The sequence below is a fragment of the Watersipora subatra genome, chromosome 3, assembly GCF_963576615.1.
Source record: "Watersipora subatra chromosome 3, tzWatSuba1.1, whole genome shotgun sequence".
NCBI lineage: Eukaryota > Metazoa > Bryozoa > Gymnolaemata > Cheilostomatida > Watersiporidae > Watersipora > Watersipora subatra.
This window is the reverse complement of record NC_088710.1, coordinates 35,080,614-35,108,523: the sequence shown is the minus strand read 5'-3', so window position 1 is coordinate 35,108,523 and position 27,910 is coordinate 35,080,614. Positions and strand designations below refer to the sequence as shown.

The 27,910-nt window shown below is 35.8% G+C and overlaps 3 protein-coding genes across 4 annotated transcripts in view; 1 reads left to right on the top strand and 2 right to left on the bottom strand.

Moving 5' to 3' along the window:
• The window catches only part of LOC137391889 (cleavage and polyadenylation specificity factor subunit 5-like), a 32,198-nt gene extending 22,232 nt beyond the window's left edge, over positions 1 to 9,966 (bottom strand). Inside the window, exons 1-3 of the mRNA XM_068078437.1 lie at positions 9,894 to 9,966; positions 2,144 to 2,278; positions 936 to 1,136 (exon numbers count right to left, since the gene is read on the bottom strand). Coding sequence (XP_067934538.1) covers positions 936 to 1,136; positions 2,144 to 2,241 — 299 coding nt within the window. The 5' untranslated portion in view covers positions 2,242 to 2,278; positions 9,894 to 9,966. The remainder of the gene's footprint in view (positions 1 to 935; positions 1,137 to 2,143; positions 2,279 to 9,893) is intronic.
• A 194-nt stretch (positions 9,967 to 10,160) lies between these two features.
• On the top strand, positions 10,161 to 20,377 carry LOC137390023 (ubiquitin carboxyl-terminal hydrolase 22-like). Its single transcript, XM_068076249.1, has 11 exons — positions 10,161 to 10,515; positions 10,852 to 10,984; positions 11,181 to 11,305; positions 11,581 to 11,689; positions 11,899 to 12,071; positions 13,431 to 13,578; positions 13,937 to 14,039; positions 14,280 to 14,538; positions 15,766 to 15,908; positions 17,343 to 17,492; positions 19,857 to 20,377. Exons 1-11 carry the CDS (start codon positions 10,276 to 10,278, stop codon positions 19,897 to 19,899), a joined length of 1,626 nt encoding a protein of 541 aa, XP_067932350.1. The 5' UTR covers positions 10,161 to 10,275; the 3' UTR covers positions 19,900 to 20,377.
• A 1,488-nt stretch (positions 20,378 to 21,865) lies between these two features.
• Positions 21,866 to 26,195, bottom strand: LOC137389924 (retinol dehydrogenase 12-like). 2 transcript variants are annotated; one of them, XM_068076112.1, is made up of 3 exons: positions 26,119 to 26,195; positions 23,140 to 23,844; positions 21,866 to 22,122 (listed from the first exon to the last, which is right to left on the bottom strand). In XM_068076112.1, the coding sequence occupies exons 2-3, from the start codon at positions 23,826 to 23,828 to the stop codon at positions 21,894 to 21,896; spliced, it is 918 nt and encodes a 305-aa protein (XP_067932213.1). In that variant the 5' UTR covers positions 23,829 to 23,844; positions 26,119 to 26,195; the 3' UTR covers positions 21,866 to 21,893. The 2 variants fall into 2 exon arrangements, with proteins under 2 accessions (XP_067932213.1, XP_067932214.1); XM_068076113.1 differs by lacking the exon at positions 26,119 to 26,195 and adding an exon at positions 25,876 to 25,989.
• Between the last annotated feature and the right edge of the window lie 1,715 nt (positions 26,196 to 27,910).

Below are 27,910 nucleotides of genomic sequence, written 5' to 3'. Positions count from 1 at the left end.
GATGCAAGGGTTCAGCAATTTTAATTCGAACTTAGAAGTAGAAGAAAATTCTTTTCACGTGTACTGATGTAGCCTGTTTATTTATTCAAGATATAGTGAAACCCGTCTCAACACTTTCGCTCCCGAAGCGGTCAAGGACGACAAAACCTCAGTCATTAGCCGCGGTCTGTGGGAATATGCGGCTTGTTGGTAAGGGCGGCTAGATACCGCAGGCGGCTTGTTGGAGGATTATTTTTTCTTTCGTGAGACATTCGTTTTTGAGCACAAGCTGCGCGGCTTGAGCATGAGAACTTACGGTAATCGTATCCTGAGGGTGCACTGTATTTGCAAGCTTGAGGCATTGCTTAAACAGGATGTTGAAAAGCATTCCTAACTTCTTATGCTACATATTCGCTCAAGATTTAAAACAGCTTATAAACAGCGACAGGTAAGGTATAGTTGCCATTGGCTAAGTTTCTTTACCAAATGAATTTGAGTACCTTAAGCTAGTCTAAATATTACTATAATGAGAGTATGTCTGTCCTTTCATACAATTCAGCATTAAGCTTGCCACGGCTTGGAATAATTGTACACCGCTTGGAATAATACATGATCTCTCATGTAACCATGATCTTCAATCGTACTAGATTATTAGCGTGCTTAGATAAGCATCATCATTCAATAGAATCGCAGATAAGCCGTGCGCCGTAGTGGATAATATGCCTATCTGAAAAACCATGATATCATTTTGTTCAATTCCTGTTTGAAGCAGTTTGTTCATTCATAAAACCTTATCACTATAACTGAACTTATGGACGACTAACATATATTTACATAGATATATATCGCAAAATTATATACTAATTGTTAGAGGAATCAGTAAGCAAGAGAAGCTGTGAATAGGCAACCGCTAGAAGACGGTTTCTTTCACCGCTAAACAAACATAGACCACTCACAATTTGTAGAATGAATTCCCAAGTAGAAGGAGCAGAACATGAGGTATTCCATGCTCATGCACCAATAAGATTGCATCAACACTTCGTCTCATTCCAACCTGCTCAAAGTCATCCCTCATTCGTTGGAACCTAGCGGCTACACTCTGGTCTTTTTCATAGAGAGCTTCTTTGTTGCCAAAGCTGTAGTTGGCCAGTGGGTAGCTGCAAATGTGGCAGCCAAATATACGCTGAACAAGGCAGCAACTCCAATCGTGTAAACTCATCCATGAAATAACTAGCTAGTGACAAACCAAAATCATATGGACCATTAAAATTTATTAATATTTTATGTAATATTAACGTAAACTTAATTTATGCTAACAAATTTTCTTTTTATCAATATAATGCCTGAGGGCCTCATTTTAAATGACTGCAATGTAATACTGGAAACTTGCATGGCTCAAATCCTAAGTTGTAAACACATCACCGAGCTTGAAACAATATCAAGATGTGTCGGGATTAAAGTTCAATTCTGAGCAACTACTATTCAATTTTCACACAATCATATCAGTCAGTTTACCGAGTCATATGAGCATCTCAAGTACCTTCTGCTTGTAGTAAACTCAGGGTTGCGGCCATTACGAAAAATTCATAACTGCAAATTGATAAGTAGTCACTGATGAGTAGATGTAAAATGCATTACAGTTGCAGGAAATTTTTGTTTGAATATCTATGTAGTTGCATTAGCAGTGCAGTAACAGTAAAAATGTCACAGCTGTCTTATATGCGGCATAATTGTATTACGCACTTTTGCTACCGAGCAGTACGCACTATACACGCGGTGCACTTGCAGTATATATGCAACACAACTATTTTAAATAGTTGCGGTATCACCAATAGTTTTAACAGTGGTGATATTACCTACTGCATAGTGTGAAGTGCTGGATGCAGACAGAGTTTTGTCACCGCGCATTTCACAGAGCTGGAGGCGGTACAGCCAACTGCTACAATTACAGCCAACTGCTACCATTACAGCCCACCTCAACCAGTACAGCCCACCACAACCATTACAGCCCACCACAACCATTACAGCCCACCAATACCAGTACAACCCACCAATACCAGTACAGCCCACGACAACCATTACAGCCAACCACTACCATTACAGTCCACCACCACGACCATTATGGTCCGCCAGTACAGCGCATCACTACTTCATCCATACCTACACGAAAAGGTTTTCCTTTGAAGGTTCATGAGCCTCTTTGGTAGCCTCGTAGAAGCTTCTAGATAATCCAGCAGGATGATGCTGAGCTTGCATTGTCATTGTAGGATAATGCTGAGCATGGGTAATTCACGACCTCCTACAGCAGTTGAGAATGAACACCCTGACAGATCGACAAGGCGTACAGGGTGTGTTACGTGAGAATTTTACAAACTTTGTAGATTTTTTATTTTATTTTAAAGGTTCATGATAAAACTCTTATTAGATTGCCTCCATTGATGGTACATTCAAATACTGCTGGCTATGCATTTTACTGCTGCCTATACAATGCTTCATGGAAAAAGATTTGAAAATTCTTTGCTTCTATATTTTAAGAGCAGTTAGAATCAGAAATTTTTCTGTTGTGGCAATATTTAAGTAAGATTGATTGACAGCAGAAAATATCAAACATGGCTGACTTTCAAGCAACTGAAACAGCACTACACTATTGATAGACTGGGGGTTGTTACAGACTTGAATTTTTTAGCAATACTTTCCTGAACAATAAGGCATGATAAAAATGCACCTATATCTAAATTTGTGGTAGGATTTGCTATTGTGATTAAAGTTGGATAACAAAAACAATGCGCTAATAATGAAGTGGTAATAATGCATTAAGTTCTTCCAGTTAGCTGAGTAGAAAGTTGCCTACATGACTAACAAAAATCTATGCTACCACAACATCCACACTTTTTACAATCACAGGCTATAGAGCAAACCTCAGCACAGATTTTAGGTATATAGTGATTGTTAAACCATAACTGCCACGTACAGCTTATATCGTTTTTTTTTCTAGGTAAATCAGACACGCTGATTCCGATTTTGTACTCAAAGTAAAGATTGGTCCACCAACTTTCAAAGTCATGAAAGCGTTTTTACAGCATTTCAATATCGGTCTTGGAAACAACACAATCAGCTCAACAAGCTCCGCCCATAAATATGTGACGTATGCTAGCTTTTTAGGAACGGAAGTTGGGGATGTTTAGTCCGATTTATAATGATAAAGATGGGTACCTTAAAGATGTAGTTGCGTCACAAAAGTCGATTAAATGAAATCAAGACCAATAAAAGGCTAAAACATTAGCTACAATTTGATGTCATTTTTGTCTTTGAAGACCAATCCTGTCCAGAGATATATGCATTTGAATGAGGCCATCTTTTAAAAAACTCACATTCCAGCGGGTGCTTCATTCGTGACAAAACTAGTGATACATCTGAAAGGAGTCCACGAGCGATAAATATAAGGTTGCTTCATTAGCCAATCATCAGCACGAAATTTTTATATATGTCGTAATAAATGTTATCACTCGTAAAATGAGTTGTCTGTGATCTCAAATTTAAGGATTTTGCTCTATTATTAAACCGCATGAACATGAATATTTACTAAATTAATTAACATCGTTACTTTAATGAATTACTCCATCGACACGTTTTATTGACGAACAACAAAATTGTAAAAATTGCTGCGAAGGTGACTCCGAGTTTTCTGTGCATCAGGTGATTAAAGTGCCACGGAGGAAGATAGGAGAATGGAGGTAAATTTATCTTTTACTTTGAGTCTCCTATAGATATACTGTTGAGTCTACATTTAGATTATATTTCCCTGTTTGAGGTTATAATGTAATTTCCTGCGTGAGTAAGATACCTATATACAGTGGGTTCTTGACGGCTTCTTTTTAATCCATAGCATCTAGCTATACAATGGTTTAGATTGATGAATATACTAAAGGTGATATTTTAGTACTCATTAATACATGTATGTACTAATTAATAGAATTATAACTTTTTGCTATCACTAATCATTGTCTCATAATTTTTCATCATTTTACCGAGTTATATTTGCTTCAAATTTTCTGCGGCAGTTTTATCTAGTAAATTAGATTTATGATTTGACTGTTAACATCTACAGTAGATGTTCACTTCTCACTAGAGTTGCCCCGATTTTGATATCGGAATCGGTATCGGTGCCGATATGGGTGTTAAGTATCTGAATCGGTATCGGCCGATCTTTTCTTTAAAAATCGGAAACTTCAGGTACTTTTTACATATCAGCTATTTAGCAGAAACTTGTATTTTAGCCTGCTACTTTAATAAAAAAATCATCAGCTGCGAGTTCCTTGCTTTTACCTAATGAATTCCGGACCTGTCACACAATCTATTTCATGTCTATAGCCTAATAAACATCCACACAGCTGAGCAATTTTTTGGCTTTAGTCAGGAAGTAATCACAAAGTGCGGTATTTCCCAATTACAGCGATATGATTTATTGCGGCCAATCACGAACAATAGAACCATAATGAGAAACAAGAATGCGGTGTAATGTTTCTATTTACTAGCATTGCGAAAGTAATTTGATCAATCGATGCATAAAGTTATCTCTCTCTCTTGATCATGACGTTATGATGTATCGTTTGTATCGCATAAAATAACCTCAGTGGCTTATCGGTATTTAGCCTGTCCTCCATAGTCTGTGGCAAGCGAGTCCTTCTTCAGTACGACTGGCTACATCGACAGTGATAGAAGATAAAGACGTCTCACTGAGATAATTGAATCACTAACGGTAATTAAAAGACGCATTTATTTGCTCTAGACTTGTACAGGCGCAGCATTTCGTTCAGCAGTAGAAGAGAGACTTCATTATCACAGATAAAGCTGTACCACTAACAGTAATTACCATTATTAATGACATATTTCAAGAAACATGGACTGTTTTGTTATTAGATGCACGGTATGTCAGTATGTGAATATATATATACATGTATATCTTTTTTTCATGAATACAAACAAATAAATACATCAATATTTATATTTTTTGCATTATATTTATATTTGCATAATACAATTACCAATAATCTATGCAACACAAAAGAATCTGAATCGGTGTCTGAATCGGATTATTTTTCAATAAGAATCGGTATATCGAATCGGTATCTGAATCGGCTGGTGAAATTAAAATCGGGGCATCTCTACTTCTCACTTGTAGAAAATAAAAAAATCGATTGATCAATGCAAATCTTTAACTTCCAGAACCAAAGCTTCGAATCGTTGGCTTGGCGTACTTAAACTTTTATTAAACATTTATTCATTTTTTAAATTACACTCGCAATCTATCTAACTCCCAATTTGAAAGCTTTCAATAGATACGCGTTAGAATGACATATCTATGAATGACATATATTTATTGCATTTGTTTTACTGATTACAGGATGTTTATGTGGTCCTGCCAGCCGAAACAGCTTTGTCAGTGTAGAAACCGCCATAAATGGGATGAAAAGACTTGACTGTGTGTTGCATAAATCAAGATGTTTTGTTTGAGTTTGCTGCATTAGATGAATTTGTCTTATTGTATCAGCTGAAACTATGTGAGTGGCCCCGACTTGATGGATATTTTTAATAAAAGCTTTATGCCAAGATGAAAATTTTTTTGCTTGTAAAAATTATATAATAAAATAATATTGTTGAAAATAATGCAAAACAAGATTTGCAGAACATTGAATGCATCATGGCCCCGTTGACAAAATAAATAAATCTTTTCTGAGATAGATGGATGTATGAAGTGCAATCAGAGCTGAATGGAAAGGCACTTTTTCATAGCTCGACCATTTGTTTAGTAATCGAATCAACCAATCAAATGTGACCAGTGATTTTTTTTCTACACATTGATAGCAATAATGACTCGATAACGTTAACAGTCGACTATACAATGTTTATGACTTTTAGGGATGTAGTAGGTTTCGCCACATTCTTTTCAAAGACGCAGCTTGCTTATTTTACTTGCAGTAGTAAGAAACAAGTTTTCGGTGTGGGCAATGATATACAGCCCCACTCCCAGGATAGGCGATGGGCATAATGTGAGCGGGGCTTTTAGGATGCTGTATATCGGGTGGGTAGCGACGGAACTGTGCCGATACAAAGACCTTGTTCTACATAGTTTGCTTGACAGAATTACCGTAAACCGGTAGAATTGGTAGTCGGTACTAAGATGTTTACACAGCATTTAGAAGAAGCTAATATGACAAGTTTTTAATTTTCCTTGTTTGAGGCCTTTGAGACACTTGATAATAATGTATCTGTAGCTGGATTTAAAATTTTATTCTAGCCAACACGAGCAAATACAAGATAAAATATATGCCAATAGAGCCGCGTAGGACTAGACTTTTATCGCAATAGCCAATATGAATACGAGAGATGGAGACAGGTTGTATCACGCGTTACATCATTTTGGGCAAGTCTGGGCATGTTTTTTTGGCCTGAGCGTTTTTACCGCGATCGAATTTTTTCGATTTTAATCTTCAAATATCTTGACAATGAGATCACCTAACACAACAAACAACATATCAACTGATAGACAAAGAAAAATACTTTCTTTTAAAATCAACTCAAATTTGACGCAACCACATCTTTAAAGCTTTACTTGCAACGAAATTCACATTACAGTTATTTGGTATCAAAAGATTCACCATGTTTTACTCTGCTGTGTTGTAGGTGCAAAATATGTAAAAATGTGATTACAAGCTCTTAAAAGCTCAAAAACGAACAGTTATTAGCCGCCATCACGAAACCGCCGTAGATCGGAATCAGATTATTTCTCTAACGTATTTAATCCATTTGGTTATTGTTATGATGTTCTCAGGTGAAACTAAAGGCCAATAAACGGCTCAATATAAAACTTCTCATAGCACCAGTTTATGACAAACACTTCGGGTCTTACCGAAGACCCCGTATCAAATATAGCTGCTCGCTATTTGACAGTTTTGTTTCGGCTTGGTCTAATCGTCTAGTCATAATCTGATCATGCGACCCATACTTCCTGGCAAACAACGCGAATAATTTCTGCAGCATTTTTCGATTATCACAGGTGACCAACAGGCTCGTCATGTTTATCAGACAATATGTACTCCTTTGAGCTAAGGTTAAAAAATTAAACAAATTTCCACGGTAGGTTAAAACATTTTAATGCTGTCACTTTCAGCACTTCACAGTGCTGAAAGTGACAGCATTAAAATGACGATGAAATAGATGCATAAGAACAATAGACATGGTTTTGTTGAATGCGTGAAGTACATTTGCGAAAATATTTCAATGAATGAGGTTGCATGAAAGTGTAAACAGAAGCCATCTCGTTTATCTATGTCCCATTTGAGCCGTTTTGGAAAGAAATTTTAATCTACGGCGGCTTTGTGATGGCGACGATTAAATGTTCGTTTTTGAGCTTTTAAGAGCTTTTTATCACATTTCCATACATTTTGCATCTACAACACAGCAGAGTAAGACATGGTGAATCTTTTGATACTAAATAACTCTAATGTGAATTTTGTTGCAAGTAAACCTTTAAAACCCATTATTATCTAAATTCAGCTTTCAAAATAATCTCAGTCTTTTATGAAAGGTAGATAATCTATTTAACATTGTTCGTAGCTTGTTGCAGGATGTTTAATAAGCTGAACACCGAGAAAAATGAGCTCAAAAAAGCGCGATTTTTTATCACAAGCTAGCGTTGTTATCGCACTTTTTTGAGCTCATGTTTCTTGGTGTTCAGCCTATTAAACATCCTGTAACAAGCTACGAACAATGTTAAATAGCTCATCTACCTTTCATAAAAGACTGAGATTATTTTGAAAGCTGAATTTAGATAATAATGGGTTTCAAGACACCCATCTCTGTCATTCTAAAATGGACTAAACATCCCCAACTTCCGTTCCTAAAAAGCTAGAATATGTCACATATTGATGGGCAGAGCTTGCTGTGTCGATCGTGTTGTTTTCGAGACCGATATTGAAACACTGTAAAAAAGCCTTTATGACTTTGAAAGTTAGTGGATCAATCTTTATGTTGAGTGCAAAATCAGTATCAGCGTGTGTGTTTACCCAAAACAAACGATAAAAGCTGTACGAGGCAGTTATGGTTTATTATTAATAAGTTAATATTCTAGAAAGACCAAGGTGAATAGATGGAGTTTTTGTTTCCAATACCATGCAGCACATACATAAAGTTCCTGTGTATTTCATTATCCAAGAAACCTCTACACCTGATAAGAATGAATCTGAAACACACTTACTATTAAAAGTAAATTAGATAACATGAACAACTGCTAGCGGTTAAGTATTGGTAACAAGGAAATGCATTTTTGTAGTGGAGTGGCCGTTGTTTCTCTGACCAACTGCAAATAGTTTTAAATGTAAAATGCCAAAAGTTGTACGGGACAATTCGTTATTGACCTGCACTATAACAACAATTCCCTATTGACCTGCACTATAGCAATAATTCGTTATTGACCTGCGCTATTACAATAATTCGTTATTGATCTGTACTATAACAACAATTTGTTATTGATCTGCACTACTACTGTACAAGGATGACAAAATGATACTCTATTAGGATAAAACTCCTGATTAGAAAATGACCTATAATGAATGTGGCTGTTGTAAAACATGTCATAAGGCAGCACTGAGGTCTTGTGTAGGCAGCTAATTACAATTCATGTTACAGAGCAAAATCGATAGATATCAAGGCCAAGGTTCTTTGACCGATATATTTTAATTGCTTTGAATTATCTTCTCAGCAATCCTTTTTGGTCTGAATCCCATTTTGCACCACCCTGATTTGCCAACTTGGCTGTTAGTCAACATGGTGCAAACTACTTCCATGCCTTATGAATAATTATCTTATATAATTATCTTCTTCCCCGCCTAATTGTTTATACACAACTAGGCTCCAAAGAATTAAGTGAAATATGCAGTTTTAGCTGTTGCCATGCACGTAGTTGATTTTGTCCAAAAAATGTGATGTAATCTTCCTATTTTCGACGTATGACTTATGTGCCTTGCTTTTACTTTAGGTGCAAAGTAAAGTTACTCTTACTTTACATGGTGCAAATTTCTTCCATGCCCTATGAATAACTCAAAGCTTCTCATATAGCTATTTTATATCCAGCTTACTTTTGCGATATTGCAATCAAAGTTACTTTAACTGCTCAAATGTACATTAGCAGTTTTCTTTTTTGAGTGCTCAAGTTAACCTAAAGGGTCAGATCTAATAAGAGTGATTTCTTTTGGCCTAGCTACCTAAACTCGTCAAATATGCTCTCACCTATGTTGAGAAAAATATTTCACTTGTACGCAAGCTTAAAGCGTATTTATGTGCATAGCCTATTACTCACAAAAAGTAAATAAAAGGAAGAGGTTCAAACTCGGGCCTCATCAAAAGGGGCTGTATATCATTGTTAAAACTAATCCTGTTACTATCCCTTTATAAATGCAATAGTTTAACAAAATGAAATACAGATGGAAAACCGTATAACAACGTATAAGGTAGCTGTGATTTTCTTAAAGTTCATACAATATAAATATTCTCTTCGGCGACTACTTGAAAATTTCGAAAATTAGGATGATCCACATAAAACCTGTGAATAGAAAACACATAAACAACACAAGTTCACCACGGCATGGTCATGCATCCTCTTAATACACATTGAAGTCTATTTGGCCTAACCAGGCAACAAAATAGGTCGCAAATAATGCGTTTACGCGAAGACCAAGCTCGCTAATGGTAATAGCACAGAAGCAAAACGCTACCCGTATTCATTCATAATTGTGCTTTCACAATTATTGGGAGCGTATGAGCATAATTGTAAAGCTTTTCAAATCACAAAATTATCTTAAATAGCAATAATAATTTATAGCTTTTGCAATAATTCTGATTATATCAGCTGTTACCTCATTTAATACTTGTAACATTTATTTTGGGGAAAGCACCTGTTATAATACACAAACACGTGAACACGTGAGGTTTGCACCGATAGCCGAACATTCATTCGCTTTTGATAATATGTCAAGGTCATATAAACAGTTACCAGACTAATAACCGCTACGTCGTCTAAGCCTGATATGTGTTGGTGCGCCGAGTGTGTGCATTAGTGTTGTCGGACTATCGCTAGTCAAATTTTTCTTTTTGTGCACTTTTGTAAAACCACCCGAGATTTTTCCTGATAGAAGCGAACTAAGTGTTGAAAATTTAATTTCATAACGACCGGAAATTTAATTTATCAGCAAATCACTTTAGCAGTTTGTTTTAGCCTCATGGGGGTCCCGTCTGGTTATGGGAACAAAAGGCTGCAACCACCTACTAAGTTTGAAATCTTCATCGCAGTCTTGTAGTGGAGGCAACGACAACAATAACTTTATTGTAGATTCTTATGCATTTTTGCATCAAAACTTTATCAAACCTAGATTTAGCGTAAATAAAAGTTTGCATAAAAATATTGATTTGGACAGCGGTCACGATGGAAACACCAACTCACTATCCGTTTCTTGTATGGAGCAGTTTCACAAAGCGAAGGTAACCGGCTTTTTATTTATGAAATATTTGACGAGTGAGCGTGAATGTTTACATATTCATCTAGGTGTATAATTGCAAAAGAAATGCTGCAAGAATCTGAGTTGTTTTGTTGTTTTTATGTCATAGGTCAAATGTATCATGAACTATGTTGCTATATTGGTGCCAGTCATTATTATATGATAAAATATCTTTAAGATGTACCTTTTGCGAGTGATGTTTATATTACTATCTTTATTGATATTTGCTTGTTATTGACTAATTGACTTTGCGAAGGGCACATTTCAGTTATACTCCATATGCGTTATGTATAACACTATGTCTGATACTATTTTACAGGCAGAAGTAGCTAAATGTTGCAAATGTGATGATTACTCTCTGCGTCTCTATGCTTGTCTTCAGTGTGTCTTTTTTGGCTGCTTTGAGAAAAAGCATATTCAGGAACATGCCAAAGCGCACAAACACTATTTAGGTAAATAGACTAACTTGATTCTACGCAATTTTTTAACTCTCACTTTAGGTTTGTAACTTTTTGATGACTTTTTGTTTTAAATGTATCGGCTGTTTTTGTGCTAACAGATACAGAAAATTGTTAACATGTGTAACATAAGGTTTAAGATCTCAACTGTTATGGTACATGAACTATTGTAAACTTGCCATCTTTGCAGCTATGGATATGTCTTATGGGGCTGTATACTGTCATCGTTGCAAGGACCATATTTATGATGATGATCTTGACCGCGTCGCTGGTGTGAGCTCTGGGTTTTTTGGCAAGTTAATAGATTTATTGTCAGTAGAAGCTTCTTCAAATAAAGTTTGTCTTAACTTTAAGATAATATAGCAATAACACCGCAAACATTCACAAAAATTATTTCATTCTTGAATCAATCCTTTAGATTATTTCATCTACACTATTTGGCTGCTTTGTTTCGAGCGCAAGCTGCTCACTGATGATTAGGAGAGAAGCATTGAATAGTTTTGTTGTAAACTGGAGTATTGAGCTACACCTACATTTGTTAGGGTTGTGTTATGTTACTAGTTATCCCATTTTGTCAATAATGTTGTCAGCTTAACATTTGGGTTATTTTTGTAGGTTGCTGGACACCAGATCCTTGTGAAATTGAACTACTTCATTCCAACCCTAAACGAAGAAAGATTGAAAATGACTCCAGTGTTGGTGAGAATCACACTTTCCTCATTGTCTGTTTTACTTGTGCCGGGTTTCAACTTTGATACACTGTTGTCACAGAATACATCTCTATTCATGTGTTAACATTTCAAGCGGCTGAAATATTACATAATTTTTCAACTTTGTTTTTGTAGTTTGATATTGTTATTTCTATAAACATATAAAATGCTGCAAACTTTTTGCTGGTTCTTGTTTAGGCCTTCGAGGACTCATCAATCTCGGTAACACATGTTTTATGAGCTGCATAGTGCAGGCCCTCACACACACACCGCTCTTGCGTGACTTCTTCCTCTCCGACAAACATAACTGCCAGATGATGACTCATTCCCAACAGTGTCTCGTTTGTGAGCTTTCTCGTCTATTCCAGGAGGTTTGTTGCTGTCCATTCGTGTAACTAGAGTTGGAGGAATGAGTGGCATGGCTGTAAATAATAAAATGACTGAGTGTGTTAAAGCTGGTAATGGACCAGCAGCGCTAAAATAGCTCCCTTTGAAGCCATTTAACTGGTAGCTATATTTATTAGCTGTTCTGACTTGGTAAGCCCTTGTTGTGAGGAAGAGCTTACAGTGTCATGTTATGTATACAATCCCTGCCACTGGCAGCTTGTGTGTCGTGAGAGCTCACCGTATGTAATAAGTATGTGTACAATTATTCCGTAATGCAGCAAGGGGGTCGAGTGGTGCAGATGATAGCGTGGAACTGTCTTTGCAAAATGGAATGACTGAGTTTGATTCAGGTTCAAAGCAAACTTTTTTCCTAACGCTCTCAGTGCGGCTTCAGACAGTTGTTATTATTACATTGTGTTATAGTTTTTTGGCTTCTAGCTGTTTTATTAATGAAAAAAATATTGTTCCTAAAGAGAGGTCTTTAAAAACCAATAATAGATTGTTCCATAATAAATAACCCCGCAGCTGTTGTGTCAGTTGTGAAAAGATAACTTGTGGATGTTTGCCTATGGATTAGATTTAATTGCTTGGATGTAAAAATCTGTGGGCAACAAGAAGCAGCTTTCTGTTATGCTGACTGTTTTCTCCATCTTTCAGATATCATGTTTTACCCCAGGTATTTTAATGGAAACACTTTGACAATGTTAATACGATGTTCCGCTTTTGGTGTATGATTACTGCATTAGGGAAAGTTTTCGTTGTATTATTAGCAGGCAAGCTTTGTAATGTTTCAACACCGGCTTTTGTTGCGTCATATTCTTATGAGACGCTGCCTGCAGATAATCGTAAGGGGTGACTCAACCAACATTTTTATTGCTAAGAATTATTTGTTATTCATTTTTAACAACCAACCGAACCACGTATTGGTTGGCGCTAGAATATCATTGTAAAGTTAGCTGGAGAATTTCTCATCATATTAAGGTAACACATCCAAAAGCCACTGAGTTTAATGGCCATAAAGTAATCACTCTTTTTAATTTTGTAGTTTTCAGCTTATTGACCTAAAATAAATTGTATATTTAAATGTGTTGCGTTATTGATATTTGACTATAAAAACTTTTGACAAGCGTAAACAGTTGTTTTTAGGTTTTTTTTAATAAACGCTAAAGTAGCTACATACAGGTAAACATAGGATTTTGTCTTTTTTTGTACCACAACTAACAACCAGGACTACTTGCTGCTGTTCTCAGATCAAAATGTTGGTTTTAATTGGTGGGAGAAATTGTAAAAACCGGCTTTCTTATTTCATGTTGTTCTTATTTATGTCATAGATTTTATTTCAGTTTTATTCGGGCCTGAAGACTCCGCACATACCCTATCGACTTTTGCACCTTGTCTGGACACACGCACGTCATCTCGCTGGCTATGAGCAACAAGATGCTCATGAGTTTTTCATCGCAATATTAGATCTGGTTCATCAACATTGTAAAGGTATGACTTTATGATTTATTCAACTAAAATGCATGATAAAACCAGTGAATGTTTTGGTAGCTCTAGAGAAGCTACGGCTAGGACTTGCCTTGTTGTAGACATATGGTATGTTCATTTCTGTGATAATAGCAGTTTCAAAGATGTATTGATGTGAAGTCACTCAATTAATGATTTAATTAGACAGGAAAACAATATTTTTCAGTAACCAAATGGCGCGAACAGGTTTAACAAAGTTTTTGGTGCATTGTTAATTTGGACATTGTCTTATGGCTCTGACCAAACATTATTTGTGCTATGTTCACTGCCATATGTTTGAATGGTTTGAATAGTAGTTTGAGTATTGTTGTCTTGTTCTCAGGTAGTAATGGTGCAACTAGCAACAATACGAATGGCTGCAACTGCATAATAGACCAGATATTTACAGGGTGTCTTCAATCTGATGTCACCTGCCAGGAGTGCCAGTAAGTGCCTCTGATCATTCATAACTGGTTCAGGTGCAATATTTCATGACATCAAACTTGCAATTATTCGTTATAATTATGCTTCCATTAAAACTGGTGAGTTATGAGGAGCTACGTATGCAACAACCAAAATAACAGAAAAAAGCTCAGTTTCGATGTTTTTCTGGTGTTATTGTCATTTAACAAGCTTTATGCAACTATTAGTTCCCTTCTTACATGTTTAGGTTTGGTTGTTTGCAGTAACATATCAACAACAATTGACCCCTTTTGGGACATCTCACTAGATCTGGGTGTAGGACAGAATCTCCGTAATGGTGGAATGCTTAGCCCTAGCTACACGGAGCCCACCTCGCTTTCTGATTGTCTTAAACGTTTCACAAGGTCTGAGCATCTCGGCAGCTTTGCTAAGATTCGTTGCTCCCAGTGTAGCTTGCATCGCGAGTCCACCAAACAGCTGAGCATGAAAAAGCTTCCTCTAGTCTGCTGTTTCCACCTCAAAGTAAGAAACTGTCTTTGTCAGAGGAAGTAGAGATTTAGTTATGGTGTATCAGGTGCAGTAATGCTCATTTAGGTTTAATTGACACTATCTTTGCTGAAAATGTAGAAGAACAAAGGAAACATTACGATAAACTTCACCTACAACGGGATGTGTTTAGGATCATTGAGAAAATTAAAATACAGTAGATGCTCCTGCGACGTAAATAATCCGTTTAGGAATGTTCACATTATAGTGATTTTATGTTATATGAACAGTATGTAAATTGCCTAATCCATTCTAAGATCTTCTCAAATTTATTTCTTTGGTCTTTCACAAAGGAAAAAAACTAGACAACTTTTTATTTAATGACTCTACAGTAAATATGGTATTATTGGTTTGTATCGACAACTTTTCTCCTTTTTCTTATCACTTTCCCTTGGTTTATGGTCGATTATTACTGTTATTTTACAATAAGTTAAGGGAAGCGCACACCTTCGATGTCAATTTACAACGATTGGTTCATTTTTGTCTAGACAGCAAGGTCTATCTTGCAAAGGAAAAATATTGCAAAATATTTTAAATGTTTAACATAAAGTAAAACAAAAATACATCTTTGTTATAATAAGAGCGGTGTCTGACCGACTGTCTATCCGTCACCGGGGTTTGGAGGTCAGGATAAAATCTAGTTTTTGATGAGACTAAAGCTCATAACATTCAGATTGGTATATTGACACTCCAACGCCTGCTCCAATAGATCTTTTATCAGTGCTTTATCTTCTACTGGTATCTTCTATCTATGTCTGAATTATTGCGCCGCTTTTTATTTTCTGCGCTTTTGTCGACACATCTGACAATCTCTAAGGATGAACTAGATTGCCAAGGTGCTGCTATGTATAATAGAGAGCCTAATAAGTCGTTTGCTCTCAAGGGTAGCAAGAGAAAAAGCGATACTTTTAAGGATAACTACAAAATTCTCGTTATTGAATTTGAAAATTTGCACCTACTTCACACTTTGTTATATGCAATTCTTTACGTTGTACGAAGCGAATACTTTTCACGTTATACGAGTGTCTACTGTATATGATAATTAAATGTGCATTCCTCTAACAGTGTGGACACAGTTTTTGTTTACGTGTCTCATTGTTCACATGTACTCTTTCATTGTACCTAGAGTTCATGTAATATTGTTTGAACTTGCTGTCTAGCAGTAAATAATGTAAATAATACATCAGTGTTGCTTTCATTCAGAGGTTTGAACATTCCATTGGGTTTCATAAGAAGATAAATACATTGATTTCTTTCACCGAAGAGCTGGATATGACACCATTCATGTCTGATTCAAGAACGAATGACTTGGGTGAATGCATAGTCACTGATGACCAGCGATACAGGTAATTGTTGGCTTTTTAGGACAAACTACTTATTCTCTTGCAGAAATGGAAACCACCAACGACGTTGCCACTAAGTTTGAGTTTTGAGCTAGAAGTAAGGCTAGCGTTTCATAATGGTGAACATGTGAATATATTGATAATAAATAAATAAAAATAAAGTGAATAACATCATTGATCTCTATTGTATTTGTAATGGAAGAAAAAAAATTCATAGTCAACCTTTTAAACAGTTCTCAGTAGGATTTCGTGGGTTTTGTTACTCTGTTGGTCTCTCTGGACACTAAGGTGTCGTACTACTAAGGGATAGCAATGCTGCCAAGCAGCCTGAACTTCTCAGTTTCCGCTCAATGATGGTCCGAAATGGCTAAATGGTGTGAAACACTCTTGTTGTCTGCACTGACTTCAATACATAGAGTTAGACTGCCAGCAAGTGTCTGTATTAATTATTTTTAAGACTATTGGATTAACTATATCTAATATGTTTTGTATTAATGCTCTTGTTATGTTTGTGTTTGTGTTTTTACTCGTTTTCATTCCTCTGGACTTATAAGGAAACTCATTGGACATTTTTCGTCCGCTGCATAAATCGATTTGATATACGTATTTTGGCAGCTTTTGAACTCTAATTTAGCTAATGGATGTCTGGGTAGTTTGATATTATGATGGCTAGTTACGTTAACAGTAATTAGTGATTTGAGTCCAGCATTTTGGATAGGAGCATTTCAATATGACATTAACTATGATTTAACCACATTAAGAAAATTTGAACGATCAATTTAGTTATGAATGATGATTTACAAAAATAAAGATGTTTACCTGCGGCGATGTTGCTGTTCAAAATAAATGGGAATAAAATTGCATCAGCAAACGGTAAACGTGCACAACTATACCTGTGACACTTGGCACTGAGCCAAGTGTCACATTAGTTGAAGTGAGGTCACAGGCGTTGAAGTGAGGTCACAGGCGTTGAAGTGAGGTCACAGGTGTTGAAGTGAGGTGTCGCAGAGAAGTTGAAAAGAGTGCATTTCGATTTGTTAGCTATAACACCGTTGTCATTTATATACATGTATAACAACTTAAATTTGTCTTTCACCTCGCTAATTATTAATCTTCAAAATATTTAAACAGAGCATACTACTTTGTTTTTACTGTTTGCTGTTCCATATTGAATCTTTTGTTCAATTTCAAAAGTAGATGTGTAGCGAATTATGATCACTGATATGAGTGACTTAATCACACTGCGTAGCAAATTCCTCGCATCAGTTGACTGCAAATCGCATCTTTTAACATAATCTCTCAAACTTTAGTAGTTTTCATTATTTTAAGAACGGATGTTAGTTGTTAGATATTGCTACTATATGTCAATGATAATTCGTTCCATTTGTCAATGCCATCTGAGCCATGGATGTCCGTATGTACTATTTTATGCTTCAGGTACACATTGTTTGCCGTAGTGAACCACATAGGAAATATAGAGTCTGGTCATTATATTAATTACATAAAGCAAGGAAAGTCTTCTTGGTTCAAGTGCGATGATCACCTGATCACAAAGACTACGTTACAGGAAGTACTCAACAGCGAAGGGTGAGGGCTAATCGGGTAGTTAGTTTGTTCATTGACCATATGAGAATGTTTATTCTTCCTTAGACAATGTATTTCACAGCTATATAAATTCTTTTATTACAATTGATAGCCATATTTTGATATTGTTATAATATATATAATACTGATTTTAGTACACATACAGTGTGTACAATCATTATAATGCATCTAATACTGTTTGTAGTACACCTACAGTGTATACAATCATTATAATGCATCTAATACTGTTTTTAGTATACCTACAGTGTATACAATCATTATAATGTATCTAATACTGTTTGTACTACACCTACAGTGTATACAATCATTATATGTCTAATACTGTTTGTAGTACACCTACAGTGTATACCATCATTATAATGTATCTAATACTGTTTCTAGTACACCTACAGTGTATACAATCATTTTAATGTATCTAATACTGTTTGTACTACACATACAGTGTATACCATCATTATAATGTATCTAATACTGTTTCTAGTACACCTACAGTGTATACAATCATTATAATGTATCTAATACTGTTTGTACTACACATACAGTGTATACAATCATTATAATGTATCTAATACTGTTTTTAGCACACCTACAGTGTATACAATCAGTCAAATAGGAAATTTAGAATATGACCACCCACAGTAATATCTCTCCTCTCTCTCTCTCCTCTCTTTCTCTTCTCTCTTTCTCCTCTCTCTCTCTTCTCTCCTCTCTTCTCTCCTCTCTCTCTTCTCTCCTCTCTCTCTCTCCTCTCTCTCTCCTCTCTCTCTCCTCTCTTTCTCTCCTCTCTTTCTCTCCTCTCATTCTCTCCTCTCTCTCTCTCTCTCTCTCTCTCTCTCAAGAAATGCTTTACTCAGTGTACTGTATCTCCCAAACTATAGGCCAAGCTAGAGTCATTAAAGACTATGTTATTATTTTCACAAATATGTAAGAAGATATATTACGTCTTTAAATATACTGCATTATACACACACTAGAATTCATTTGGTGCCTCAGCATAAGTATATGTTGTGAACAGTTAGTTTGAATATTATAACATATAAAGATACATTTTTTTATAGAAAATTACCAGCTTTTGTTAATTGCTACTAATTTACTTTTTCTAAGAAGCATCAATAGTGAAGAAATATAAAGCATATTCATTTATAATGGAGTCTGTAGTACTTAAAAGTACCACTAGCTACGTATGTATGTGGCCACCTATGGCAGCAATTTATTTTACATATCAATAAGTAGATGTTTAATCTACTAGTTTAAGTTAAAGAATTTGGTGTGCCCTGTGATTTTATGTATGTGTTAGGATCTTGATACGCCATGAAAAAGGGTTAGGTAACTTTATATGCATTGAGGACAATGTTAAAATGTGATTTAGTAATTGAATTATCATAATTAATATAACGTTTAATATTGTTATCTCTAGAGTACTAATAATTCATTAGTTCTGTTGCAGTCAGTAGAAATCATTAGCTTTTGAGGATTCTCCTCTGGCTAATTTCTCGCACCGTGTCTGTAATTTTATGTTGAAATAACTGTTTTTCGTATAATAAACGCAAGCAGCTCTGCAGCTTGTTTTTTAAGTTTGAAAGTTGTTAATAGTCTGAGCTAAAGCTGATCAGATTATGCTAAAACTCTCTAATTGATGAAAAAAATTACATCGTTTTTTCCACAAATAATGTGGTAGACCGCTGTACTAAAAATTAAATATATGTATACAATGAAATGATTGCACAAAAGCTGTATCCAATGGATCGGGTGAAACATCGCCGTTATATAGCCAGCCATAGCATTTGGCGGCTACCTGTTCCAAAGACATGATAATAAAATATTCAAGTTATGTGTCAAGGAAAAGAGATTGCTTTTTACCTTTACTGATTATGCAAAAGTTAAAGACCAGATGAAATGAAATAATGTGTTATTCAGCCGTTCATTTTCTTCAATTGAAAACATTGGAATTATGTTATATCTACTGCATGAAGGGGTGTTGGACAGGTGTAGGACAACTCCAAAAAACTAACCATTTCATGGAAATGCTATTATGTTCAAAGAAGCCTTCTACCCAAAAATTAAACCATCTTAAAAAACAATTATAAATTTTGGTTTTAGGGGTTTAATTTTCATTTACAGTCAGATAGTTCTACTGTTCGTTTTGTGTATAGCTGTTTTGCTTGACAAGTATTTTAGTAGTATCCAAAAGCAACTTGCATTTCATTAACATTTAAATATTTGAGAATTGTCTTGTAAAAGCTTTTACAACTTGAGCAAATATGTCAGGTATGTTTGTTGTGCACAGTTCTGTTTAATTTTTAAACAAAATACTCTTTAGGTTGCTATTTCACGTATTTGTTGTAGGTACTTGCTGTTTTATCACAAAAAGGTGCTGGAATATCAGTGATAGGAATCGGCAACATAGCCATTAGACTCTCATATCAACTTTGAATGTTATTTTGTACGCGATGTTAGATAGGATGTGAGCAATTGTGCCAATCGAAAGATAAAAAAGCATTTGAACTGTCTTGGTGACTAGGGTATGGCTCCAGGTACTTAATTTTTGTTAACATATCGGTAGAGTCACCGCTGCTCATGTCATTTTTATTACGTTTTATAAAGACAAAGATGTTGCGTTACATTTAGTAGCAGGTTGTTCCAAGTTGCTTTGCTGTCTTGATCGGATTTCCTGAGGACATAGTCTGTCGCTTGCGCTTAGAATATTAATTTTTGTGACATTTTGTTTAAATTGTGTAAGCGATCTCGCTCTGATTTATAGGTTTCTCACATGTAATTAGTTATATCCGTTATATTTGTTCATCTGAATCATGCAATATGTTGTCATAACTTTACCTTTGCTCTGCTATGCCAAATATACTCTGAAGGATTTATTATGACTGTTCAATAGCTCATATTTGACATACTCTCAGGGATGTTTGCTTTGTGCATACTGCTTACACTGCAGACCTGTTTGCCTAGAGTTTGATGAAGAATTCCGACATATCTCTAGTAGCTAGTGACTAACTACTAACTAGTGACTAACAGCATATCTCGATCCAGTTTTACCAATAACCTGTTTTAGCTTATATTCTTGTTGGAATGCACTCTGACTTTCATCATCATCACCTGACCAAGCAGATATGAACTCAATTTGCAGCTTCCTTGTGCGCAGATAAGAATCAGATAACTTTTGATAAATGGCTCCTTTCTTAGCCAGACTTTGTACAGCATCACATGATTTAGCATGACACAATTGGCAATCTGACTATGAATGAGTGAGATGTTTTGAATTCTCTTCATTATGTCAAAAACGCATGTTTTAATTTCTATGGACACGGATCTTAAACGCTTGCTGAGTGATGTTGAAAATTTCTTACTAGCTTCAATCATGAGCTGTTGTCACTGTAAGAAAGCTCCAAATACAAGATGTAACTTTTGCATTTGTTTTTCTTATCTGGTTATGTGTACTTGAGTACTAAGTGCGTTCCACTTTTTCAGATTCATTGCCTGTCATGCAAAACTGTTAACATTTGCTTTAAATTTTGCCACAGCTTTGAAATGTTCAGTTGATACCACTAGTTCAACAGATCAACCTATATTTTCTCATTGATGACATCAGTTACTAGCGAATGATTGAAGCTATAGAAGTGATCGATTGGCTTATAAAAGCGGTTCTATCCCTCCATCAACATATACTGTAGGTTCTTTTGGGTAAATCCAATGGGTTCACTCAATCGTGGCATGTTTTTACAGATTTTAGCCTCAAGCCATCCATTCTTTCTCCGCTCATATGTATTTGTGCATTTATTTAAAAACAACCATGTTTTGTCTGACCTCAAGGGTTGGCAGAGGCACAAACCACCATAACTGTATGTTCTACATCCCAAAAACTACTACGTAACACTTCATGATTGGTTTACACACTTGTGTGTTTCTCATGCACCTTACATTTGCACTTTACTTATCATAAGTCCTACGACAGCTAAGAAAAAAGCAGATAAAATATAATGCATATGTTACGAAAACAGCGAACATATTGATGACAGCCAACAACATCTTGATATTACAAAAAATGTAATGAAAAGATATCAGAGTGAAAGCCTTGAGGAATGTAAGCAATATCAAGAAAGGAGTAGTTCGAGTACACAGACATTGAATTTACTAAGTATTTCTTTGGTAGATTAAATTGTCATTAAAATTGTCGAACAAAATCTCATGTAGATGAATATAACTATGATTACCAATACAATTTATAACTACTAATGAACTCTTGATAGAGGTAGGCTAGGAAGATTAAAGTATAAAACTAGCTTTGTTAAAAAGGGTTAGCAAAATATATCGCATATACAAATGTATATAGAAAAAGATAGAAGCGGAACGATAAAAATATTCTAGTCAACCCTACAGGGCAGAATATTTCACACACAGATCCCAGATCTTATCAATGTTGCCTTGGTCCAGTACCTCTGGCGCTTCTTGTCGTGGTTTATCATCACAGTAGAAAATTCCATTCGTTTGTCTTTCCTTCTCAAGAGCCATCTTGATAAGCCGCTTCTGACCCTCGGACACTGGCTTTGTATTGACAAGCAGTCGACCAACAAAACTGTCCAAGACTCCGAATAAAAAAGAACTACAACAAAAAAACAAAACTAATAACACCAAAAATATCGAAGATTGCAGTGAGGACAGTACACATGACAGCGATGGAGACTGCAGTGGGGGGGCAGTACACATGACAGCAATGGAAACTACAGTTGGGGGCAGTACACATGGCAGCGATAGACTGCAGTAGGGGCAGTACACACGACAGCGATAGACTGCAGTAGGGGCAGTACACACGACAACGATACACTGCAGTAGAGGCGGTACATATGACAGCGGTGGAGATTGCAGTGAGATACGACAATGAGGAGGTCCTACCCTACTGGAATGAAAAACACTTCTTGACTAGAAAAAGGCTAAAGAATTATAGTACAAATCACACAGCTGCCAAGCACACTCGATGAATAAATGATGGCCGAATGACTACTGTGTCATCTTAATTTGATTTATTAGACGGCATGTACATATATATCTCCACTTTTTATTCACCCGCTGCCACCAGGAAATTTATAAATCGTACGTATATCGCCCACCAGCACCAGCAGTGCTGATTTCCAGATGCATCAAGTTTGACAGCTGTAGAGAGAGGTGCTTATGGTAAATCAGGGATGCTTCACCTCGACAACAATTGTACTATCATCAGCAATGAATGCTAACATCATCAAAAAAGACTTCTCTTCTGAATATTAAACGATTATTATGCAAGGTTTGTACTTTTTAGGTGGGAAGACTCAAGGATTATGTCTGTTTCTGTTGGCTTCGGGCAGCCTGAGATATGAAACAGAGGTATTAAAACAAGATGGGTTGAAGCGATTTTATCATTAACAATTAAGGGACTTACACCACTAGTGCAACAGGGCGAACTACCATTCCTATTACATTGTTTTTAAATTAACAATCTGTAAGAAACATTTCTATGGGAATAAGCAGGCATCAAGACAATCATAATGAGGCAATTGTCAGTGAAGAAGAAAAAAAGGCATAGCTTACACTTCCTAGCAAGTTTAACAGAAGCATGCATAGATTTGAAATCCAAAACACCAACCTGGCGCGTGAAGTGGTCTCATCCCGAAAAATTCCTGTACTAGGGATAAAGCCTGGACATAAGGTGTTGATAATGACGGTCGAGCCTTTGAGTTTTACAGCAAGAAGATTACTCCACAAGTTCATGGCCAGTTTTGAGTTGCGGTAAGATTGATATCCATTTTTATAGTGCTCACCCTCCAGCATGAGGTCATCAATGAAGAAACAATTGTCGGAAGAAGCATTACGAACAGTTACCATCGACGAGACATTGACGACCCGTGCCGGCTCTGAATGGGTGCCAGTTTCCTTGAGCTTATCTAGCAGGAGGTGGGTTAAGAGGAAAGGCCCCATGGAGTTGACGATCATGGTCAGCTCAAGAGAAGGGTCATCACGAGCAATAAATCTTTCAGTGCATCGAAACCCCTTGTTTAACCCCGCATTATTTATCAACACATGTAAAGGTTTTCCAGTCGCGAGAAACTTCTCTACAAAGTCTCGAATGGACTGAGGGTCTGACATCTCCATTGGGATATACATGAGTTGGGCTTCAGGAACTTGGGCTTTAATTGCCGAGATGGTGGCTTCTCCTTTAGCATCATCTCTCACTGAAATGACGACATCATGTCCAAGTTGGCACAACCCCTTTGCAGTCTCAAATCCAATGCCCGAATTTGCGCCAGTGATAATGATAACTTTCTTGTCCTCCATTTCATAGAAGTTACACCTGTAAAAACACTATAGCATAACTTCTCAGCTCTAGAGAACACATTAACTTAAGGAATATGTAACCCCTAAATAAAAAGAGAGCTTATTAGACAAAATGAGTCATGCTAACATCCCTCAGGAAATGTGATGAGTTGCATCAATTATGAAAAACCATGACATACTCTTGCCACCTCATACACCTAGATTTAATAACTTCTTGGCATACTTACATGATATAATTTAATAAAATAATCAATGCGTTAACTTAGCAATGTGTTAACTGAACAACACAACCTAAGCTTGACCACATTCATAAGCTGCAGTCAAGCTGTGAGGTAATATGACTAACTTAACAACCATACACAATTTATAAAATGGGTAATAAAGTAATTTTTGTACAGTGCATTTATCTCAACATGTCAATTATAAATAAAAATAGGTCTTGTAGTATTCTTTGAGCCACATCTGGTTTCTGCTGCTGTTGCTGAACTTCTGCTGGTGGTAGATTACACTTGATTATTTTATTGAACACCGTGACCTTCTCTAGCTTTTTAGCTGATAAATCAAGCCGATACTCAGAAACGATAACATTGGTATACGCATAACGCTTCAAAAGATTGTCATTATCCATTCATGCCATGCACCAATGACAAGAAGCAAGTAGAATTTGTTATGGCATTCTATGTTTACAAGAAGCACATGTAACCGTTTAGTTTATCAGGATTAAGGACATCTGAAGTTAATAGGTCTCTTTCACAGCCAATAATGACGGTACTTCGGTGAAAATGCCTTAGGAGATCGTAGAGAACTTGAGAAGCTCTTGCTAGCTGAATCAGCCTTGTTGAGATGAAAATGTTTTCTCTATTTAACAGCTATCTGAGAGAAATTCTTTGTTTCTCACCAATAACGGATTGCTTTACCAGAGTACTTGCACCTACCTTATGTGTAGCATGCACAAAAATATCCTTGTAGCCTTTCTTTTAATATCATTCCCAAACTCAAACTAAGATGGCTTGTTTCTTCAATAGACATTAATTTTATCTTATCCCTAGTATCCAAGGAAGTTATATGCAGTAACAATGTGTTCTTTCCTTTTAGATCAAATTTGATTCAATCTAAAGAAAGCCAGCTATTGGAGTAGTTACAGTATAATATTATTTGGTTATACCAAAATTAGTATCAACTTGTCAGCGCTTCAGTTTGCAGTTTGAACCGCTTTTTCGTCATTCTGGAAAGCAACAACAAAAAGGATGCGTGCTAGTTCACTAAATTTATTCAGTTTACCATCCAGCTTTATTTATGTACAGTAATCAAGATTTGAAGTTAGCATAAAATTTATGAATGCATTTGAAGCATTGATATCCAGAAAAGAATTTTTTTATGTATTGAAAACATATTACCTAAATTATTAATACTTGAAATCTTAGATTCTGCACTTACCACTTTTATCTTTGGCTTTAGAAACTCATACAAACAAAAAAAAAACGAAAATAAGTGGTTAAAATACTTTATAAAATTGGCCAAAATTATAAAACATACGAATTGCTTAAACATTAACAATCTTACAAAATCAGAATGGCTGAGAAGATGGAACTAATTAATGATAATTGCTCACTAGGCCTAAGTGCAACTCTCTCAGTAGACCATTTATTCAATAACCGAATACCTCTAGAGGCAGAAAGGAAAGCACTTGCTGCACTGTGTGATCTGCTAACTGGTCATAGCAAGCTGCAACTATTCCAATATACCATTGGAGCAACCTATACACCTACGTGTACATGTTTGTTGGACGACGAAACTAGTATCCACTACCTCTACCAATGCTCAGACTATAATATTCCTCTACAACAGGTACGTCTAAACACTATGAAATGGGACACTGTTATTAAATTTAGCAACAGAACAAAACGTCTACACTATTCAAACTCCTTTGCGTAAAGACCATACAACTATATTGTGCTGTGCTACATAAATATACTCATGAAATAGTATATGCATATATGTGAGTGTAAATATAAATTTATTTTATAAATCATATGTAATATCAGACCTGCAAATAGAGGCAATTTTTATTTCTCGTTTAAAATAAAGAATTAACTAACTAGCATTGCTTAAAACGTGGAGAACCACTTATACCATATTGCAAAAAGACATTAGTTGACGGAGTGGCGTAATTAAATATACTGACAGCTGGTACCAAATTGTACTCGACTTGAAACTAATCAAAATTAATAAAAATGACCTTTGCCTGGCATAGATCGATGGTAAGGCTAATATTTGTTATTTCTATTACCAGAGCTGGATAGCTTCACAGAGTCTCGCGATCAAAACCGAAAATAAAACGCTGTTTCCAAACAAACCCGCTCGATATGTTTTTCTCGAATGGAATATTCTTACCACGCTCACGATATCTCACTTTTTCGCATTTACTTTACATTTTACATAAAAAAAATTTTGGCAGTTTGTTGTAAAATTTTTTTGTCTTTTTTAAATGGTGTATAATACAACAATCAATTTCAAAGCGACTGCCAATAAGAGATTAGGAGTAATCTTTGTTGGCTAGTGTTGCGGCCTCTCCATTATAACTTATATAAAAATAATGGGCGTGGCCTGTTTGTTTGGCAAAACAACTGTTTCCGTTGATCGCGGGACTCTGAAGCTATACGGCTCCGTCTATTACAACAAAGTAGAATGCAAGAAGGCGACTCCAAAAAGAAAGCAACTGCAAATATATTAATAAGTTTTGTTTAGATATAAGGCAGAATTATGTAATATCTAAAATACTTATATTATAGATAAAATTACTAAATAATCTTTAGTACAACAAGCTATTTTTCCGCTTTGGTATCTATCGCAAATCGTTTGAAACGTATTTAAAAACACAGGTTTCAACAACAGGTGTCAGCAATGATATACAGCCCCTACAGGGGCTGTATATCATTGGTGTTAGCAACAGGATCTTAATAACAAGTTCTTAATTACAATTCTTTTAACTTGATCTTACTATGGAAAGCAATTTAATTGCAATACCATAAAACTAATACTAATCAAGTCGAAGTAAAATTCCCTTTACTTGGTGGTTCTGAACTAACTGTTGAAGCTGGTGTTAGTACTCGTGGTAAACTGAGTCTTACATGTATGCAGATGAAATGATACAACTACAGCTTGGATTGTTTGAGATCTGTATAAACTTGCTAGTTGACCTAGTAGATAAAAAATCTGAGTTATTCTGAACATGTCTACATGGAAGACATTATGGCGCAGAACTATGGTGAAAAACTGAGAGAATGATAAACCAAGGCGACCTGTGATTGTCGGACTACAGTAACAGAGCTGAGAGGGAGAGACTAGAGAGCGCAGATAAAAAAACTTGCCTACAAAGTAAATCTGAGAGGCATGTCTGAAATATTTTAGGTTAGGAACTTTTGGCTATTGCGAACTCTTTGTGAGATTAGTATTTAAAAATATTTATTTGTGCTGAATCTTTCTTGCATATCCTTGTGAAGAGATGAATGCAAAAATGAAATATTAGTGTAAACAGACCTCAAATCGACTAACTTATTCACACTGGGCAGATTTGCACCGGGGAATTTTTTTATATTGTGCAATGAGAGATTGAAACAGCTCTCTGACAAACTTTTGAGAGCTGCAGATATGCAGAAGCTAGAGTACACTAACATGTTAGTGCACTCTAACATGTTAGGAGGATGTTAGTACACTAACATCCTCCTAGAGTTACAATGCAGCTCTTTAAAAGCTATAGGGCAGACAACGGCGGACAGACAAGGAGGCAGAGAGAGGTTAGAGCCCTTTCAAACTTCTAAAAGAGTATTATATTGGAAAAAAATATTTTTATGAAAGCATAAAATTTCATTTCAGTGTTTAAGTTTGTTGAAAAAGAGAACATGGGTAATTTGGTTGAAGTAAAAAAACTGAACCATAATGCTATTGTTTGGAATACAGATGAACTTCAACTATAGTTACAATGGTGCTTGCTGTCATGGATTGAGAAATTCCATCTTGGGTAAAACATTTATGAACAAAGTTGATTTGACTTGCGACTGACTATTTCTCAGGAGTACTTG

Coding starts and splice junctions, on each gene's coding strand:
- LOC137390023 (XM_068076249.1), top strand. CDS start 10,276: ATGGGAACAAAAGGCTGCAACCACCTACTAAGTTTGAAATCTTCATCG. Junction 10,985..11,180: donor AGCGCACAAACACTATTTAG/GTAAATAGACTA, acceptor CCATCTTTGCAG/CTATGGATATGTCTTATGGG. Junction 12,072..13,430: donor TTTCTCGTCTATTCCAGGAG/GTTTGTTGCTGT, acceptor ATTTTATTTCAG/TTTTATTCGGGCCTGAAGAC.
- LOC137389924 (XM_068076112.1), bottom strand. CDS start 23,828: ATGGAGGACAAGAAAGTTATCATTATCACTGGCGCAAATTCGGGCATT. Junction 22,123..23,139: donor GAGACCACTTCACGCGCCAG/GTTGGTGTTTTG, acceptor TTTTTGTTGTAG/TTCTTTTTTATTCGGAGTCT.